The sequence below is a fragment of the Prionailurus bengalensis genome, chromosome B3 (genome assembly GCF_016509475.1).
Source record: "Prionailurus bengalensis isolate Pbe53 chromosome B3, Fcat_Pben_1.1_paternal_pri, whole genome shotgun sequence".
Classification (NCBI taxonomy): domain Eukaryota; kingdom Metazoa; phylum Chordata; class Mammalia; order Carnivora; family Felidae; genus Prionailurus; species Prionailurus bengalensis.
The window spans coordinates 113990551-114011325 of NC_057355.1; the positions used below are offsets into that span (position 1 = coordinate 113990551).

At 38.1% G+C, this 20775-nt stretch overlaps 1 protein-coding gene across 1 annotated transcript; it reads left to right on the top strand.

The window, feature by feature from the left end:
- Nucleotides 1–6: 6 nt before the first annotated feature.
- Nucleotides 7–19554, top strand: EIF2S1 (eukaryotic translation initiation factor 2 subunit alpha). Its single transcript, XM_043556412.1, has 8 exons — nucleotides 7–458; nucleotides 4390–4631; nucleotides 8437–8516; nucleotides 11461–11612; nucleotides 15224–15330; nucleotides 16662–16759; nucleotides 17673–17816; nucleotides 19005–19554. The coding sequence occupies exons 2-8, from the start codon at nucleotides 4391–4393 to the stop codon at nucleotides 19128–19130; spliced, it is 948 nt and encodes a 315-aa protein (XP_043412347.1). The 5' UTR covers nucleotides 7–458; nucleotide 4390; the 3' UTR covers nucleotides 19131–19554.
- Nucleotides 19555–20775: the final 1221 nt, after the last annotated feature.

Consider the following 20775-nt stretch of genomic DNA (forward strand, 5'->3'; position numbering starts at 1 on the left):
TGAGTAAGGCTTTGCACGCGCGAGGTGAAAGAACAGGGGAGGAGTACACTCCTTCTCTTCCTCCACTTTTCGTCTTTGGTCACAGCGCCACCTCATGGTTGACAGAAGCTTTGAGAGAGACTTAATTCTTCAAGGACAAGGAATCAGAGTCCTACCAGTTCCCTGCGCCTTGAAGGTTACTTAACGAAAACGACAGATAATCGAGAAAACGTACTTTTCAGGTCCTCCTATGATCTACTTTCTTCCTTTTCTTCGGAGGACCTAGACTCTATGATCAGTGAGGAAGAGGGACCGCTGTTCTACTGGCGCATGCGCAATGCGAGGTGGGTCCGCATGCGCGGTGGGATAGAGCGAAGCGCACGCTGAGGTTCGGCTGCCGCTGCGGCTGGACTGTCTAATCTCTGCGATTAAAGAGCACGGCACGGGATCCCGGCGCGGGATTCACATACATACCTCAGGTGATTAGTCCCCCAGATCGGTTTCTTCAAGAACTCACTTTGGTTGTGTCGGTTGACTGGTGGTCGAGAGAGAGTAGGCCCTGGGCTAACACCCCTCCCTTTCCCGTTCCTGCGCGGGAAGTGTCCGACACCACCCGCCAGCGCCGGCTTGGTCGGCAGTGTTAACAGAGGTGTCATTATACGAGCGGAGGGATCTTGTGAAGGAAAGTGAGCCAAACGACTGTACACCTTCAATATACTGAAAGTGAGAGTACCTTGAGACGAGGGGGTGGCCTTGGGAAAACGCTGTGACACCCCCACCCCAGGACACTAAGAATTCCGCTCCCACCCCTTTTTTTTCCTTCCGCCCCAAGCAAATGCTACCTCTCAGTGGAAACCAGACCAGACACGTGAAGGGACCATTGGGGTGGTCCGTAACGTTGACAAGAGCTGGGTTAGAAAGATCCAAGAATAGTTTATTTGTCCGATAATTGATTTTTTTTAAATTGATGCTCATATTACTGTATCGCTTGACTTGTGCATTTTTACAGAATGAGTCACCCTTTGCATCGAAGCTAAAACATACTGTTGAAGAGTTCACTAATCTTAGTATCGGTTTGCCGTATTTCAGCACCAATGAGAAGAGAATTACACGCTGTGGCCTCACAGTTAAACATAACTAAAAAGATAAGGGAATTTTAGGGTTAAATGCGTATTCAGCCTCAGGTCCCCTTTATTATCCCCCAAACTTAGGCTACTTTGTTTCTTGGAGAAAAGTTGTAGCAGAGAAGTCCTGGTTTTTCTCCCGATTGAAGTTGTTCAAGGAAAAAAACTTGTGATTATGTGTCTTTCAACAGTGTGTGAATTATATAGAGCTTTACTACTGAGTTGATCTAATGCCAAGTGACAGTTAATGATTTTAAGATCTCACAAAGACACACAGTAATATTTGTAGGAATCAGGGCTTCCTATTTCAACTACAGTGAAATAGTTTAAAAGCTTATTTGTGTAGCACTTCTAGAAACTACCATTCAGAGAGCGTTACTGGTGACAGTGAGAGACAAAATTATCGTGAATTGTCTCTGTCACATAACACACTTAACTTTGGAAAGGAATGTGGACGTCCTCGATCTATTATGGTTACTTGACCATGCACTGGTTTAAGGAGTCCTACCTACCATTTGACCAGGCACAAGGTATTTGAAATTGGCTTGGAGTTCAGTTAATACATTTTGAAAGGTGGATATTCAGCATTGAAGAATACATACCATATTGCAGCATTCTGACGTACTGAGATTCTGTGGGTTAAAGGTATTCTGGATTTACTATGCGAAGTCTTGGTTTTAGTTCCTGTTCCAGTACCTTTTAAGTATTTATCCTTGAGGAAGTCATTTAATATTTCTGTTCCTTGGTTCTCTGGAACCCTGCTTCACTGTACTCCTTTCCTAGTACCCCATATTGCAATTGATATGCTTACCAGTTTGTTTCCCACTCTATGATTAACTTCCTTAGGTAAGAATCTTTAAGTGTTAGTAGTACTTAGTACATAGTAGATACTGCAAAAATAAGTGTTTAACGAATTAAGTTACAAAATACAAAAAAATTACTCCTTTGCCTTTTATCGTCATTATTTGTATAGCACAGTACACTTTGCAGATTTACATATATTTTAATCTAATTTGATACACTCCACAAACCTGCAAGGTCCATGACACAGACTAGAAACTACAGTTTAATGTGAATGCATTTCCCAAGCAACAACAGGTAGTAGGTAGGAGAGCAGGGCTGAAACCCATGTCTAGAGCTATTTTGTACTTACTGGCTATTCTTTGTGTTGAATAACATACCATCAGCTATGTTCTTTTTTTTTTACTTTGTATATTGTAAAGAGACTGGTACCTCCTAGAGCAGTAGCATTCATCTCTCCCATCAGGATTCTTTTACAGTATTGCTGGTATTCTTTAATTATCAAATTAAGCCTTGATTCCCCAGAATTATCAGCTTTACTATTTGCATAAATTTGGTAAGTAAATGTGGTTAGCCTCTATTAAATCTCTTAAAACTGTTTCACACATTCTGTGACATCATTTACTTTGATACCCAGTTTGAGACTTTTCTAGCTCTCAAATTTTGGTGCTTTACATACAGATATTTGACAACAGCTGTCCAAAAAGAAAAAAAAAAAGCCATTTAAGAATGAAACAACCAGCTCAGCTGTTTCTTGCTGGGTAATTCTGGCCATTGAATGTCTACTTCCCTTTATTTGCTAAATCCCTATTTTGTCAAGCTACAAGAGAACTACATTTTGGCCCTATTATTAATATGCCACTTTATTTTTGTTGTTAAACAGGATAGATTGGTACTAAAAGTTTGCATTAATCTATGATCTATGATTCAGCAATGAATATGTATATTGCATTTTTTTAAAGATGCTTCTGATATATCTATCAGTAATACTGAGAGAATATATAGCCTGATGAATCAGAGCACAGACTATGGATCCAGACTTCATAGGTTCAAATTCTGACTATCAGTTGTTAGCAGTATATGACAGAACAAGTTGCTTAGCCTGTTTGAATTTCTTCATTTATAATATAGAACTAGGGGGAGAGTGGTACTCAGGCAGTAGCCAATACCTATAGGTGGTAGATGTAAAAATCAGTGGGAAGCCACTGTGCAGATACATGTGGATGCAATTAGTTCTCAAACTGAACTGCAGCAGAACTCTGGTGTTCTGTGGGCTGGATGTGGTTGGTCTGTCTTTAAGATCAAGTAATGGCAGCCTTATTGCCCAATTAGGAAAAAATAAGTAAATGAATTTTCACACATTTTTCGTAGGCCTTTAGATCCTATTACTGCCTGTTTTCTGAACTTTGACAATAGTAAATTGGTTAAGGTTAGTAGAAAAACATGAAAATCAACTGTGATTCATTTTAGAGCTTTCTTTTAAAAATATGTTCCTGTGCATGGTATAATTTCAGTCTTGTGGGTCATAAAAGGAGTGGTGCTGAAAGTAGGTTGGGTAGATCAAAGGGAATAGTTTTAAATATATTTAATGCTTGGTGGTTGGGACGCCTGGGTGCCTCAGTTGGTTGAGCATCCTTCTCTTGATTTCACTTGGGTCATGATCCCAGGGTCGTAGGATCAAGCCTTCTGTTGGGCTACGCTGAGCATAGAGCCTGCTCAGGATTTTCTGTCTCTCGCTCTCCCTCTCTTCCCTATTCTCACGCGTGTGCTCCCCCCAAAATAAAAAATAAAAATAAATAAATATATTTAGTGCTTGGAGTTTAAGAGATGCTTGAACTTTATAGTAATGGAGTTCTATAAAGCTATTCTCAAGATTGGGTATACCTATTCAATAGAAGTAAAGTGTTTAGTTGTATTTAGTTATATTTATTTTTTTGTTAATAAGTTTTTGGTTTTTGTCGTAACATGATACTGTGAGTTTGGCTAGAATAAATGATAGGGTATATTGTTTGATATATGGTGAGGGCTGTGGTTTAAGTAGTGGGAAGATTCTTCCCTTTATGTGGGTGGTAGTATATAAAGTCTTAGCTGACTTGGAGAATGAGTAGCTTTGGTTTTGTTGATAGGTTTATAGTAGTAGTGATGCTTCCCATCATTTGTTATTTCTTAAAGTGGTGGTATTTAAAATAGTGTTTCAAGGTGTACCTTTAATCCTTAAGTCTCAGAGTACTTCATAGATGGTCATTAGTTTTTATGATTCCTCTAAAACTGATGTCAGAGAATCACTCAAGCCCTACAAAAATGTGGAGCCACGTAAAAATTAAAGCTTCATTCCTGAACATCCATCTGTTTTCTGGTACCATTTAAGAAGTTTGAAGAGTTGAGAAGACTAATCATTTCTTCCAGTGGCAAGATGTGGAAAATTGACATTTCTTTATTTTGACCTTAACTGAACACTCACTTGATTCTTTTGTTTAAAATGCAGAATGCCGGGTCTAAGTTGTAGATTTTATCAACACAAATTTCCTGAGGTGGAAGATGTAGTGATGGTGAACGTAAGGTCCATTGCTGAAATGGGGGCTTATGTCAGCTTGCTGGAATACAACAATATTGAAGGCATGATTCTTCTTAGTGAGTTGTCCAGAAGGCGTATCCGTTCTATAAACAAACTCATCAGAATTGGCAGGAATGAATGTGTGGTAGTCATTAGAGTGGACAAAGAAAAAGGTAAGTGGGAAAAATATCTAAAATACTTATTTTGGATTTAAAAATGTTTTATTTTAGTTTTTCTTTTTAATTGCTGGCTGCTGTAAAAACAAAACAAAAACATCTTTTATGCTTAAATTCTTTTTACATACAGTTAGCCATCTAAGTAAGACTTCTTAAGTTAGTAGTGGCTTAATTAGCACATCCCAGGACTAGTTTTTGTGGGTGAAATGACTTTTATTCCCAGAGGTTACAGGATCTTGGTAGTTGACTCATTTTGGCTAAACTCAGAAGAGATAGGATAAGTAAACCAGAGTACTAGTTCATTTAGATTTGTAAGATGCTTTTTTCCTGATTTAAAGCTAAATTTGCAATGAGATTATTGGATGAACGTGGAAATGGGGCAAAGGTACAGTGGATTTTAGGAACATTTTATATAAGCTTTGAAAAAGCAATATGCTGCAAACACACACCCAAAACCCAGTATTCTGTATCTCTTCAGTTATCAGAATGTTTGTGACTCCCCCAAAATCATGTGGGAGATTTCAGATAGTGCTGAATGTGTATTCATTTTTTTACTTGTCCCCTTTTTTCTGGACTCCATGTAAATCTTCACCTTTGTGAACACATTTTTTTCTAGACACAGTGTACAATACCATTAAGTAAGTTTGGGGTTCAACTTCCTTAAAATAATTGGTTATAATTGTCTCACTATAATTTATTAGGTGTTAGTTTTACATAGTAGTTACCATCATTGCTTAAAAGACCAATCACCTTGATTGAACTTGTCTTTTTGAATACCTCAGCCATCTCGTTAATTGTGACACTTCTGCAAGTGATTGGTTTTATACATAACTGACATTTTTTTTCTCTGATTATAGTCGTAGGTGATAAACTTTAGAGACATTTTGTTATCCCTTAGGTAGTGACTACCACTTAGCATATTGATTATTATATATGTTTTGGTAGGGCTTAACTTCTAGATCCCCCTATTATTAAACTACTAAAGACAAACTATACCTTAAACTTGTGTTAAGTCTTCATATCACTGCCCCACTGTGATGGTGTCTTGTCTAGTATTTTATTTTCTATCATAGAAAATATATACACAAGAAGGAATCAAATATATTTTCAGTTGCAATCAGAAAAAAGTGAAAAGGTATACTTAAGTACAGTAGATGTAAAAGTATTTTCATAGCAGCACTGTTTGCACAGTGTTAATTAAAAACAAGAAACAATCAAAATCATGGTTGAATAAATTGTAACATTCATGCAGCGCAACTTTGTACGGGCAACTTTGTACGGAATGAGATCTCAGTGTTCTGATATGGAAAGATCCTAGAGTAAGATACAAGCAAAGTACAGAAGATCCTATAGAGGGCATCCACTTCTGATATTGGAGGATTAGGTTCTGTTGGACAAATGTTCCAATGTAACAGTTAAACAGTGAAAAGCTGTGAACAAATATATATATTAAAAAAAAAAAAGTGCCTAAAGATGTTGGGAGCAACCAAAGGTAGGCCAAAACTGAAGGTAGGTCAACCATTGGAAGAGAGGAACTGCACTGGATAAGTTTTACAGTTGTTTGTCTGAGTTCATGCCATAGATAGCTTCCAGCAGGGCAGCTAAAATTCTAGTGGAAAGTCTATAGTGTTTCAATGGCTTGAGAATCAGATGAGAGTTCTGGACAACCACAACATTTGGAAGGTAGTGATGAGGATTAGAGAAAGGACCAACTCAAGGAGAGCCCCTTAGTTTAAATTATAAATTCTCAAATCTCTGCCTGAACCCTGAACCAGTAACGTATAGGATGGGGTACAGCCCCATGAGGGGCAACAGGGTAAAAATCTGAACAGATTTTGGTTGCTTTCCACCTGGGGAAACAGAGCTTTAATATTTGAATTCAGACAAGTTTTGCTTACTAAAACAAAAAATCAGTATCAAGAGGAACATAAAGGAACTCAGAGTCTCTGGCACATATTATTCACGATGTCCAAAATTGCTAAACATCTCAGAAAACAGGAGAGAAAAGGCAGTCAGTCAGTGGAGACCAACCCAGAGGTGACCTTAATATTGGAGTTAACAGACAAGGATTTTAAAGCAGAAGTTGTTAACTGCACAAGAATATTAGGAAAATAAGCTTGTAATGAATGAAAAAAATGAAATCTCAGAGAAATTAGAAACTCTCACAAAGAACTAAATACAAATTCTAAAATTAAAAGTTTAATATCTAAACTCACTGGGCTAACAGCATAGATGGCAGAAGGCTCAAGTCAAACTTGCAGGGAGTTCATTTAAAAGAGCCAATTTTGGGGCGCCTGGGTGGCTCAGTCGGTTAAGCATCCGACTTCGGCTCAGGTCATGATCTTGCAGTTTGTGAGTTCAAGCCCGGCGTCAGGCTCTGTGCTGACAGCTAGGAGCCTGGAGCCTGCTTCAGATTCTGTGTCTCCTCTCTCTGCTCCTCCCCCACTTGTGCTTTGTCTCTCACTATCAAAAAATAAATAGGGGCACCTGCGTGGCTCAGTCAGCTGAGCGTCTGGCTTTGGCTCAGGTCATGATCTCACGGTTGGTGAGTTCGAGCCCCGCGTCAGGCTCTGGGCTGACAGCTCGGAGCCTGGAGCCTGCTTCGGATTCTGTGTCTCCCTCTCTCTCTGCTCCTCCCCTGCTCACACGCTGTCTCTCTCTCAAAAATAAATAAAGATTAAAATAATAATAATATGTGTCTATTTAAATAAATAAATAAATAAATAAATAAATTAAATAAATGTAAAAGAACCAATCTGAAGAACAGAGCAGGAAAAAAAAATGTGTCAAATATTAAAAGCTCTATTCCAAAAGAAGAGAGAGAAAGGGCAGAAAATATATTTGAGGAAATAGTTGTCAAAAGTTTCCTGTATTTACTGAAAAAAAATCTACAACCTGGAGAAGCTTGGCAAACCTCAAGCAGGATAAATACTAATAAGACCACATCTAGGCATGTTAAACCATTGAAAAACAGAGATAGGGAAAATCTTGAAAGTAGCCAAAAGAAAACGACTCATTTACAGGGGAATAGTAATATGAATTAGTATGGTATTACTGAAAATAGTGGCTGTCTTAGCATTGAATGACTGACCATTTAAAGCACTGAAAGAAAAATTGTCAACCCAGAATTCTATATTTTAAGAAAATATTCAATAGTGAAGATCAAAAATGATGACATTTTTGGGTAAATAGAAACTTAAGAGGATGTATTACCTAATAAATCTCCATTATAAGAAACAATAAAGGAAGTTGTGCAGGCCGATGAGGTGTGAGGCCTGACATAGGAAATATGTGGGTAAATGTAAAAGACTATTTTTCTCTTAAATTCTTCAAAATACATTTAAGTGCTTGTCTCATTATATACCCATGGGATTTTAATTTATGGATGTGATTGACAGCATGAAGAGGCCAATGCTGTGGCCACATCATGCCATGTAGGGCCACCATGAGGAAGCACCAGTTTTGGTCAGGAGACAGAAGGAGCATCAAGAATACAGAAAATATAGATAATACAATTGACCTTGTGATGATGGATGCCAAAAAGACAAGTATAGAGAATCTTTTGACTAACTTTCATTTGGGTAATTGAAAGTATTAGTTCCCTCTACTAAAGTGATGCAGAATATGCAGTTACATGATACAAGTGCCTTCTGAAAACAGAAATCTCTCATCTTATATTTCTTATGCAGCATTTTATTGATAATAATTTTAGTGGGAAATAAGTGTAGATATGCCAACCAAACAACATGGTTGCAAAAATTTATCACAGTGCTAAGCTTTTTTTCAAACTTTTCTCATACAGGATATATTGATTTGTCAAAAAGAAGAGTTTCTCCAGAGGAAGCAATCAAATGTGAAGATAAATTCACCAAATCCAAAACTGTAAGCTTGATATTTGAGTGAAATTAGTTCACTATTTAATATATTTAATAATCAGCATGTAATACTATAGGCAGGAAAAAAAAAACCCTGAATTTTCTGTAACTGTATTTCCATTTACAACTATGAGTTGAGAAGAATAATTTGAAGTCTTAATTTCAAAAGAGTTATGACTGCAGTGTTTTATCTGGTGGTGGTACTACCTTAAGGCATTGCTTATGGTTTGCTATTCTATAATGAGTATATTGGATGTTAGTGTTTTTAAGTTATTTTAGGTTAAATTAACTATGGGTGATTTCAGTCAGCTTGACTTACGGTAACATGTAGTTCCTGGCTTTAAACCCTGTTTGGTGATATTCGAGACAACCAGCTATTGTATGTTAAGAATAAGCAAGGGTCGGGGCATCTAGGTCACTCGGCCAGTTGAGCATCTGATTCTTGATTTCAGCTTAGGTGATGATCCCAGGGTCGTGGGATCAAGCCCCAAGTTGGGCTCCATGCTGAAAGTGGAGCCTGCTTAAGATTCTCTCTCCCTCTGGCCTTCCCCCACCCCCCACTTGCACTCCCTCCCTCTCTAAAATAAAATGAAAGGGGCACCTGGGTGGCTCAGTCAGTTAAGCATCCAACTTCAGCTCAGGCATGATTTCATGGTTCGTGAGTTCAAGCCTCGTATTGGGCTCTGACAGCTCAGATGGAGCCTTGAGGCTGCTTCAGTTTCTGTGTCTCCCTCTCTCTCTGCCCCTCACCTGCTTGTTCTCTCTCTCTCCGTCCCCCCCTCCCCCTCTCTCCCCCTCTTTTCCCCTCTCTCCCTCTCTCCCCCTCCCCCCTCTCCCCCTCTCCCCCTCTCCCCCTCTCCCCCTCTCCCTCTCTCCCCCTCTCCCTCTCTCCCCCTCTCCCCCTTTCTCCCTCTCCCCCTTTCTCCCTCTCTCCCTTTCTCCCTCTCTCCCTGTCTCCTCCATCTCCCTCTCTCTCTCTCTCTCTCTCAAAAGAAGTAAGCATTAAAAATAAAATAAAAAAGAATAAGCAAGGGTTTGTGAATCCAGGAAAGCAAGGCAGGCAGGGGCCTGTTACTAGTTCCCCTCCCCCGCTTTGCTAGGGTTCTTTTCTGTTTCATTTTCTAATTTCTGCTGAAATTCCCTACTTCTGTGCAGTAAGCCTTAATTAAGCAAGAACAGTCATTTTTTTCATTCTTTATCTTCTGTCTATATTTTTCTCTTTTCTGGTCCCATATAGATTATCCTTTATTCTCTGGTCTTAGGTTCTTAATGGCACTGTTTCCATTGTTTCTGTTTTCTTTTTCTTTTGTTCTCTCTCTCTTGTGTGTTTCTGTCCTCAAGGTAAAATGCCAAGAAAACAATGCTTTAAATGAAGAGATTTTTGAAATCTTGATTAACCCCAATAAATAAGAGAATACAAATCTAAGCAACCAAAAGACCATTATCCAAACCTTTCCTTTTGTTTTACTGATCTGTTTACTATTACTGCAGTATGGTTTACACATTAGAAAACACAATCAGTAAAATCCCTTCTTAATAATCTGATGACCTGGGGCACCTAGGTGGCTCAGTTGGTTAAGTGTCTGACTTTGGCTCAGGTCATGGTCTCCCAGTTCTGGAGTTGAAGCCCTGCGTCAGGCTCTGTACTAACAGCTTGGAGCCTGGAACCTGCTTCGGATTCTGTGTCTCCCGCTCTTTCAGCTCTTCCCTTGTTTGTGTGCTCAAGCGCATGGTTTGTGTGTGTGTGTGTGTGTGTGTGTGTGTGTGTGTCTCTCTCTCTCTCTCTCCCTCTCTCTCAAAAATAAATAAACTTTTAAAAAACAAGTAAGTAAATTAAAAAATAATAATAATCTGAGGCCCTTGCCATTCAAAATGTAGTCTCTAGGGGCACCTGGGTGGCTCAGTCGGTTGAGTGTCTGACTTTCGCTCAGGTCATGATCTCATGGGCTCTGTGCTGACAGCTCAGAGCCTCGAGCCTGCTTCGGATTCTGTGTCTCCCTCTCTCTCTGCCCCTCCCCTGCTCATGCTCTGTCTCTCTTAGTCTCTCAATAATAAATAAACATTAAAGACATTTTTTTAAATAAAAACAAAACAAAAAAACCAAAATGGAGTTTCTGGACCAGCAGCATTGACATCACCTGACCACTTAATGCAGTATTTCAAGTCCCACTAAGTTTGATAAGCTCCACTCTAGGAAACTTTCACTTTGTTTTGTCCCCTTAGAATATTGTAAAATGAATATGTTAGTAGATCTTGTCAGGATGATAAGGTGATAGAATGAAATAGGCAATGTTAGTACCTCTCCTCACTCAATTTTCATATGTAATATGAAAACCTCTTTTCTTGTCTTTAAGCCCTTTTATTTTTAGGAAATTAGAAAAAGGGTTTGGCAGCAGTGAGTGGGAGGTAGGTAGGATTGAAGGATAACTGTTAAAATGATAACAGAGCAGAAAAATATTAAAATCTCAATTCTGGTTCCATGCTGTCATATGGAGTAGTAATAATAGCTTGCACTTGCATAAGAGGATTTGTATAATTTATAAATTTTGTACATTTGTACAATATTTTCCATTTATAGTGTGCTGCATTTGGATATATTTGACCTGTGTGAGAGCTCACTGCTGTAACAAGGAGAGATGTTAGTAGTTCCTTCTTCCAGAAGAGGAAACAAATTCAGAGAGGTTAATTAGTCCCAGAGTCAACTCATAGTCTGGGTCTTAGGACACTAAATTACATCCTGTTTCTACTTGTTATACCTACTTGAGTTAACTACTATTGGAAAGCCAATATTTCTCTATGAAAAGAGAACTTGTATGTTAATCTTTTGTTAAGAAATTATTGTAGTCTAATTAACCAAGGTTTTATATGCTGTCTACTGAAATATAAAAATACGTATTTTTTAATAGCTCTCTTGAATCTTTGAATTGTTGAACTCTTCATTTTGTTTCTAGGTTTACAGTATTCTTCGTCATGTTGCTGAGGTGTTAGAGTACACCAAAGACGAGCAGCTGGAGAGCCTGTTCCAGAGGACTGCCTGGGTCTTTGATGACAAATACAAGAGACCCGGATACGGTGCCTATGATGCATTTAAGCATGCAGTCTCGTAAGAACATCTTCTTGGCTCTGTTTCTACCTTGATACCACAGCTGTGCTAGGTCTAGCACATGGGTTGAGAGCCTGACATGTAATAAAAGCACAACATCCACGTATTCTGTCCTTGCCAAATTTAGGTTAAAACATTTCAGTATAAAAGGCCCATAATATGGGCCAATCCTATATAACCAAGCATCTGTAATTTTGTACACCATAGTTTTTGTAAACCATATGGTTTCACATTATCCACTTACACGTTTTCCCCTCCTAGTTTTGTTATTCTGGTTAACTTCAGGTCCGGTGTAAATGTCTCATCTATAACAGTAACCTTATTTTCTTTACCTTAGTTCCTTTGGCCTTCAGCCCATGCCACTTAAGCCAGTTTTCATATGGCCTCACCCTGGGTCTTATTATCACCAGAATTTGCTGTGTTTCCAAAACCTGTAATTCATACATTCTGTTCTTTTAGCACAGCTTCCTGTCCTTCCAGCTCCCCCATAGTTAGCTCTACTCTGTGTCTTCCTAATTCTTTTGCCAGTCTATGATTCCAGACCTTTTTTTTCCTCCCTGTCTTTTCACCCTTTCCTGCCTTCTCTTTCTTATTCAGCATAGACATACCATGGTCCATCATTCCAACAACTTTCTTGCCAATGTCATGAGCTTTTGCCCTGTTTTTCCTTCTGTTACATCCAGCCTTGGATCGATGTTCCTGCCTTCTCTACACTTGTAGACTACTGGGTGCTGCTAGGAAAAACCACAGTCTTGCAGGTTGGTGCCACTGCATACTCATGGTCTCCAACCTCAGCTGCGCCTTCACTGCTGCCTCATATTCTCTCTGCTCTTTGTCAGTTCTTCTCCCATTCTTAGAGTGGCTATTTTAGAGCTTTCCACACTCTCCATCAGATACCCAGTCCCCCCCCCCTCCCTCTCAACTGGTATGTTTCACTACCTATTTTATAAAGACAATATAAGCCATTGCACAGGATCTCCTGTACTCCTTCCACTATCTCAGCAAACTTCTCCCTCCCATCCATCATTACCTCCTGTGCTGGAATTCATATCCTTCCTGCTCTCAAACTAATCTTACCACCTGTGCACAGCTACTGCTCAGGGATCTCTTTTTATCCATTATTCTCTCTTTTGGGTTTTCAGCCTTATCTTTGTTGGTTTTGCTCCATTAGTATAAAAATATGCTCTACCTTCTCCCATTTATACTAAAAGCAAACTTCTTTACTACCTTCCTCTACTTTCTCCTGTAGCAAGTATTGTATCCTTTCTAATAGCCAGACTCCTTCACTTTTGTGTACTTCCTGTCTCTCCTTCTGCACCTCCTACTCTTTCCCAAATGTTAATGCCCCACAAGCAGCCTCACCACTACACCAAGGTTAATTTCCCAGCCTTTGTGCTGCCAAAGGATATTGGTCCCCTCAGCTCTCAGAATGGCCAAGTAAGACCTGGGACTGTTAGAGTCGCCAGCAAGCCAACTCATCTGGGGCTCCAAATCCCTTACAGTCCCCCTGGTCCCCCCATGTGACTTTTTCTTCATATTACGTTGTGGGAAAGGTAAGAAGAATAGTTAGAATAGCTAACATTTATATATGCCTCACAACAACCTGTGGTATAAGTGCTGTTATTATCCCAGTCTTACAGGTGAGAAAATTGAAGCAGAGATTAAATAATTTGTCCATGTGCACAGAGCTAGCAAGTGGTAGAGCCCCGATTCAGACCTAGATAATGGCTCCATATGGAGCTTATGCTATTAACCATTAAGCACTGTGGTATATTTCTTTCCTCCCTGATTTCAGTCCTGCATCCGTCAGCCAGTACATTTCATAATTTGATGTGCTGTCATCTTCCAGTCCTGGCTTAGCTCTCTCACTTCCACCTCCAGCACCCCCTCCATTACTGCTCGGCATTGGTATATGTTGTCTTTCCTTTTCCCTAACATTCTTCTGTTTCATCAGCCCTGGAGTGACCACATTTAAAGATAATTCTATGCCACATGTGCTTCATATTTTTTTCTTTTAATTAAGAAATAAAATTTCTGAGATAGTTGGAAACCATATTTTACCCTTCCCAACCCATTCCCCTCGTAAGTGGTAACTACTATAATTAGTATGCATCATTATTACATTTTTATAGTTTTAGTACATATATATATCTGTAAAGTACATATAGAATTTTTGTATTTAAAAATATTTCTTATTCATGTAAACTGAAAAACAAAATTTATTGTCATTGCATATCTCTGTACCTTACAGTTTTACTTATAAGGCTGTTAAGAGCAAGATTCTCGAAATTGATAGATGTGTGCCTACTTCATATTAATTTTTATACAGTATTTCGAGAATATACTTTATTCCTCTATTAAGAGATACAAGGTCACACACACACCCTTATCCCATATTTTTGAACAGTGCTATTAAGAATATACATGTACATTTCTCTATGTTTGGGAGTTTCTGAGGTATACACATAGCAGTAGAGTTGTTGGCTCATAGGACTGATTACATACATCTTTAAATTGACTCAGTTTTGTCAAAATATTCTCCGAATTGGTTCTACAATTTATATTTCCTCTAGCAGATATATGAGCGTTCCTATTTCTCTTTATCCTCACCAACATTTGGTATATATCTCAGATTGTTTTCCCTTTTGCCAAACTGATAGGTGTAATAGTATCTTGTTGTGGTTTGCATTTTACTGGTTGTTGGTGAAGTTAACAGTTTTCCTGTGCTTACTGCTGCTTCTGTGAAACATCTGTTCATCTTATTGCTCATTTTCTGATGGTTTGTCTTGTTACATTTTGTAGGCAGTATTAGCTGAATGAAAGTTCCCTCCACCCAAATTCTTTTGCTTTTCATTCCCAAACCCCTGCTGTTTAGGCCTGATGCTTGCTCATGCCATTTCTACTTTAATACTTTATAACTTTCTTACAACACTTCTACCTTTCCTTTTTAAAGTCCTACCATCCTTTTAGTCATTCAGTTTTTTCATTTGTTCATGTTCCGCAACCATGCTGGTGACTAAGACCCTGGTCCCTGCCTTGTAGCACTCAGAAGGGTTGGGTGAAATGCCACGTTAGTCCATGCAGCCCTTCCTGAGCCCACTGACTGAAAGTAATCCCTTCCTCTACTGATTCCCAAGGATGCACTTTTATTTTTAAATTTGCTTGTATGTTTTTGTTCTTTTCAGGCTCCTTGAAACAGAGACTGCTAATTACATGGAAATGCTTAATTATTGTGGGATGCCAGATGTTTTAGAAGACATTTTAAATTCCTTGTTTTAGCCAGATCTCTGAAATTTTTCTTTACATAGTAATCAGTTAGGTGTTTTTTATTTGTCAGAATTGTCCTAAGTGCTTTACTTGCACTCTCATTTAATACCACAGTCCAGTGACTGGGTGAATGAGTTTTCATCCTCCTTTTACAAGTTTAGAAACTGAGGTCTGGAAGGGCCCCGAAACACCATTAGTAAAGTGCAGAGCTAAGATTTGAACTCAGTCTTGACACTAAAGCCTGTGTTCTTAAACATTCTGTGGTACTGTGTTTGATGTCAGTTATTAGTAAAGTAACTTTGATCTTTTATGTTTGTGTGTGTGTTTTGTTTTGCTTTAATTAGAGACCCATCTATTTTGGATAGTTTAGATTTGAATGAAGATGAACGGGGAGTACTTATTAACAATATTAATAGGCGTTTGACACCACAAGCTGTCAAAATTCGAGCAGGTAAGTGATTTTTTAAATGTTTAAAATACGTTGCATAAATTAAAAATTGTTAAATGATGAGACTTACCAAAGAATATTTTGCTATATCAACATCTATAAATTTTTCTAAATGTCTATTTCTTATAACAAAAGTTGAAGAAATTATTTTTGCTTCTACTGAATCATAAAATGTATATATTGACACAAGGGAAAACTGTCATATATGCATTCAACTAACATTAAGTTAGCCCCTTTTTTTAAAGGGGGGGTGTAATTTTGTTTTAGAAAATAACTTTAAAATATTCTAATAGTACAGTAATATCCTTTTATGCCTGCAGATTAACCACTGTTAATATAGTTTGGAGTATATTCTTTCAGACATTTTTCCTACACATATACACTGTATAGGAATATATGTGATTTACATTCATAGATTTTTTTTGTTTTTTACAAAGATGGGATCATACTATGAAAAATTTTCCTCAACTAGCATGGTTGCCTTTCCATGCAAAACATGGGACTATTTCTCATTTTTTTTTAATGGCTTGGTGTGATATTTTTAATGTTTGTTGACAGAGAGAGAGAGAGAGTGCGAGTAAGGCAGGGGCAGAGAGAGGGAGACACAGAATCGGAAGCAGGCTCCAGGCTCTGAGCTGTCAGCACAGAGCCCGACTCAGGCCTTAAACTCATGAACTATGAGATCATGACCTGAGCTGAAGTCGGGACACTCAACCGATTGAGCCACCCAGGCGCCCCAGCTAGGTGTGATATTTTATAGAACAGTAAAACCAGTATAAACCAGTCTTCTCTTGATGGACATTTATCTTCTGCCAGTTTTTTCACTGTGAGAAAAAAATATTACAAATTAGCATGCTTGTAACATAGACACCCAGTTATATGAGTGTTCTGTTAGGCAAACTCCGAGAAGTGCAATTGGTGGGTCAGAGGGTATGCAATTTCTAAACTGTTCTAAGCAACTTGCAGTTATTGTTTCATTCAGCCTTTATCACACTCCTCCTCCTCTCCACTTGACAAATAAGGAACTGAGGCATAGAGATGTTGGAATCATGATTTTAACCCAGGCATAGGCAGAAATCAAGGTGTTTGTTGAATTTCTCTCCTTTATAGTCATCATTTAGGGGCTTGATGTGGAGGAGAAGATATCATTTCACTGCATATTCAGATTTTATAATTATGAAAGTTAACATATAGGGTTATTTCTATACTGAAAGGATTATGAAAGCTTTCATAAGTGTTTGAGTGCTAGTGTATCTGCCACATCTCTGATTTTTAAGCCTTTCAGTACTTTTTTGCATTATTTGGTATACGTTTTTCAATTTCTGTACTTTTAGATATTGAAGTGGCTTGTTATGGTTATGAAGGCATTGATGCTGTAAAAGAAGCCCTGAGAGCAGGTTTGAATTGTTCTACAGAAACCATGCCCATCAAGGTGAGTAATGTTTTCTCTCTCCCTGCTAAAATACCAACCTAAACCAAATCAGATTCTTTTTATGATCATGTTTCATAACAGGTGTCGGGCAGAGTGGTTCTTGGTGCTGTTGTCTAAAGGATGCTACTGCTACTGTCACAGTGGATAAAGATTTCTATTGGTATTTAGTGCCAGAGGGCCGGCTGTGCTAAACCTCCTTTATAATATAAAGAGTTGCTATGGGGCATCTGGGTGGCTCAGTCAGTTAAGCGTCCAGCTTCAGCTCAGGTCATGATCTTGTGGCTCGTGAGTTTGAGCCCCGCATTGGGCTGTCTGCTGTTAGCACAGAGCCTGCTTCAGATCCTCTGTTCCCCCTCATTTTCTCTGCTCCTCCTCTGCTGGCTGTCTCTTCTCTTCTCTCAAAAATAAAAAAAAAAATAAAAAAAAATAAAGAATTGCTATGCCCATAATGCCCATAGGATCTTGAAAAGGATAACATATTCTCACATTCACACATCTTTTAGGAGTTTTGGTCTGAATCTTCTAAGCAGTACAATTAACCAGATGGTTGTTATTCAGAATCTTAGATTTTCTTCTGTCAGTTTAGTTTAGAACCAAATAAGAATTTTTGTTGCTTTTAGAAACAAATTATCCATTGTTCTGATGATGGCTGTAGTTATTTTAGCCACCAAAGAGGGAGAAGTCTTAATTGTATATATTGTCTTTCAGTGGACTGTTTACATTGGATTATATCACTGTATCAACTAGTTTTTGCTGCATTAACAAACCAGCCCCAGTTGCTGACTTACAGAATTAGAAATTAAGTTTTAGGGTGATTTGTTAAGGCAGCAGATTAGCAAAAAAGTTCTCAAACTTGCTGATGGTTTTGTGTTGTATTGTTATGTTCATAATTGATTTTTTTCTTCTTTCTTAGATTAATCTAATAGCTCCTCCTAGATATGTGATGACAACAACAACCCTGGAGAGAACAGAAGGCCTCTCTGTCCTCAATCAAGCTATGGCTGTTATAAAAGAAAAGATTGAGGAAAAGAGGGGTGTCTTCAATGTCCAAATGGAGGTAAGGTCTATACTGTTTTTGCCTTGTTCTTAAAATATATAAGAAATTTAGGGGTGCCCAGCTGGCTCAGTCAGTAGAGTATGCAACTCTTGATCTTGGGGTCATGAGTTCAAATCTCATCTTGGGGTTAGAGATTACTTAGATACATACATGCGGAATTTAAATCTCTAAATGATTTGCATTCTAAAATACTTAATCACTGCCTTTTAAAACATGAGATACATCTAGGATTATAATAAAATAAAATATCATAAAATAATAGGATAATAGGATTATCTAGATACATCTAGGATTATCATAAAATAATCATTGACTCAGAGGGCCCTTAAAGGGGCTTTTTAGAAGTAAATGAGAACTGTCACTCATTTAGAAGTAAATGAGAACTATGATGGTTATTCAGGAGTAAGGTCACTGATGGATGTTGAGTTTATCCCCCCAAAAGAGAAAAAAAAATAGACAATAAAAGTGAGTGGTTATTGTCAGAATTTAATGTGGAAGGCTTAAAATTTGATCTAAGGATTAGGAACAAGAGTAATGTTTTCTTCATCTCAACAAGAATGAAACCTAATTAGAAAAAAATGGTAAGTAATTTAAACCCAGAGGATGCATTTTTATAAAAGACATCTTATGGGTTTGAAAGATACAGCCACCGAGATGATTTTCATATTTTTCAGTTTTGGCTTATAAAAATGATAGAAGGGAATATTTTCTTTTAATACACATTTCTTTTCCCCATACTCTCACTCTTTTACATTTCTCCCATTATTTATCTAATGGAATTTGTTAATGATGCAGCAGCACTCAAGAGTGAACAGATGGCAGAGTTGGTGAAGGAAAAGTATTTTTTTAAGAGTTAAAATACTAGGCGGGGCGCCTGGGTGGCGCAGTCGGTTAAGCGTCCGACTTCAGCCAGGTCACGGTCTCGCGGTCCGTGAGTTCGAGCCCCGCGTCAGGCTCTGGGCTGATGGCTCGGAGCCTGGAGCCTGTTTCCGATTCTGTGTCTCCCTCTCTCTCTGTCCCTCCCCCGTTCATGGTCTGTCTCTCTCTGTCCCAAAAATAAATAAAAAACGTTGAAAAAAAAAATTAAAAAAAAAAAAAAAGTTAAAATACTAGGCAATAAGAGTATTAAAGTTGAATTCGTATACTGTTTAACCATCTCACTTTGAAATTATGCCTCTGCTTCCACAGCCTAAAGTGGTCACAGATACAGATGAGACCGAACTTGCAAGGCAGCTTGAGAGGCTTGAGAGAGAGAATGCAGAAGTGGATGGAGATGATGATGCAGAAGAAATGGAAGCCAAAGCCGAAGATTAACTTTGTGGGAAACAGAGTCCAGTTTAAGGAACACAGAACAGCCCTTCCTGGCTGTAAACCCTAGACTGAAAGTTTTCCAGTATTGAAAACTTCAAAGCTGAATATTTTTTATTTCCAAGTATTTAAATGTTCCAACAGACCAAAATGTGAAATGCCCTCCTAAAAGTCAAAAAGTCAGCTGTTTTCACACAATAGCTCCAACATTCAGCATTTTTTAAGGGAGTGGGCCTAATTTCACTAGAGATAAATCTTTAAGAACATAAAATTGGGCTCGTGGTTTCCATTTCTGATGTCTCCAGATTGGCACCCCTTTGTAGTTCAGTGCCTCCATGAGATTTACAAGGGGGCACCCAAAGCAAATAGCCTCAACCTTTCTATATAAAATGTATCAAGCAAACATTAAATAAATTTCTGGGATATTTAACTATAGGCTTCTTCCTTCTTGTCACCAGTTAAAAGCATTATGATTACTAAGATCCTAATTCTATTATCTTCCTTTTAGTCTAGATGTAGAAGAAACATAAGGGCAGGTGACCAAAGGATCTATACAGCGGATCCTTTCAAAGAAGGGTTTGGAGAAAATAATTTCTCAATTTTAACCACAGTTACAGTTGACTCTTAGGGAGAAAAAGCCTTAAAACACAATATAAAAATTACATAGGATGTGTGCCTTTTGCCAGTTTGAGACTGAGAATACATGGTATGAGGGAGAATTTATCACACTGGTTCTTGTTGGTGTACTAAGCTGCTCGCCCTGAGTTTGTAATTTAGGGTGGTAAAGTTTTTTTTGTTTGTTTTTAAAAAGATGCTGCCTTAGTTATTTTGAGTATCATTGCTCAGCTTTTGATTTTTTTTTTTTCTCTCTCCCATTAAATCATTCACTAGGTGCCACCTAGAGCTTTAGTTCTTTATAACAAATAGGGATCTGATTGAACACAATTACAATGATTTTTCTATATTTCCATCATTTGTATGTTTAAGAGCTAATTGTTTTAAAGGTATATGAATCTAAAGGTAAAGAAATGTAAAGAAATCTCATAGATAACATAGTAACTTAGATACATATCTAAGTTACTATTTGAAGTTAAGTTACAGTAGCCAGGGTGTAGAAAGTCTTGAGTTTGAAGACTGGTCTGTTTCATAGATTTAATCTCTTTGGATACTTGAGGTACTAGATGTATTCATTTTATTAATTACTCCTAAGAATAGCTATTTAAAAACGTAAAAGATTAAACCTAACCCACCTTACTTGACTGAGGACTAGACTTAATTCAGTTATCAAAGGGACTAGGAAATAGAAGAGTGTGTTGGTGAAACAGTCAATGCCATTTTTGGAGGTTTGTCCCTTTATTTAATTCAGCAGCCTCTAGTAGCTTCTTAAATCCCAAAGTATAACTTCATATGGCTATTTCCACGAGATAGCCTTGATTGCCAGCTAGCATGCCATACTGGGAATATTTAGAGGAGGATCTAAATATTGGCACATGATTTTCACTTCACTTTGGTCTTTTTGAGGAGTCAAAAAACTAGTCTATAAGGCTTGTGACATCAAGAATGTCATCAAAATATAACCGATGCTCCCTAAATGTTTGCTGTAGGCAGGAGAATTGAATTTTCACCTTGTTTACTGATGTTTTTGTACTTC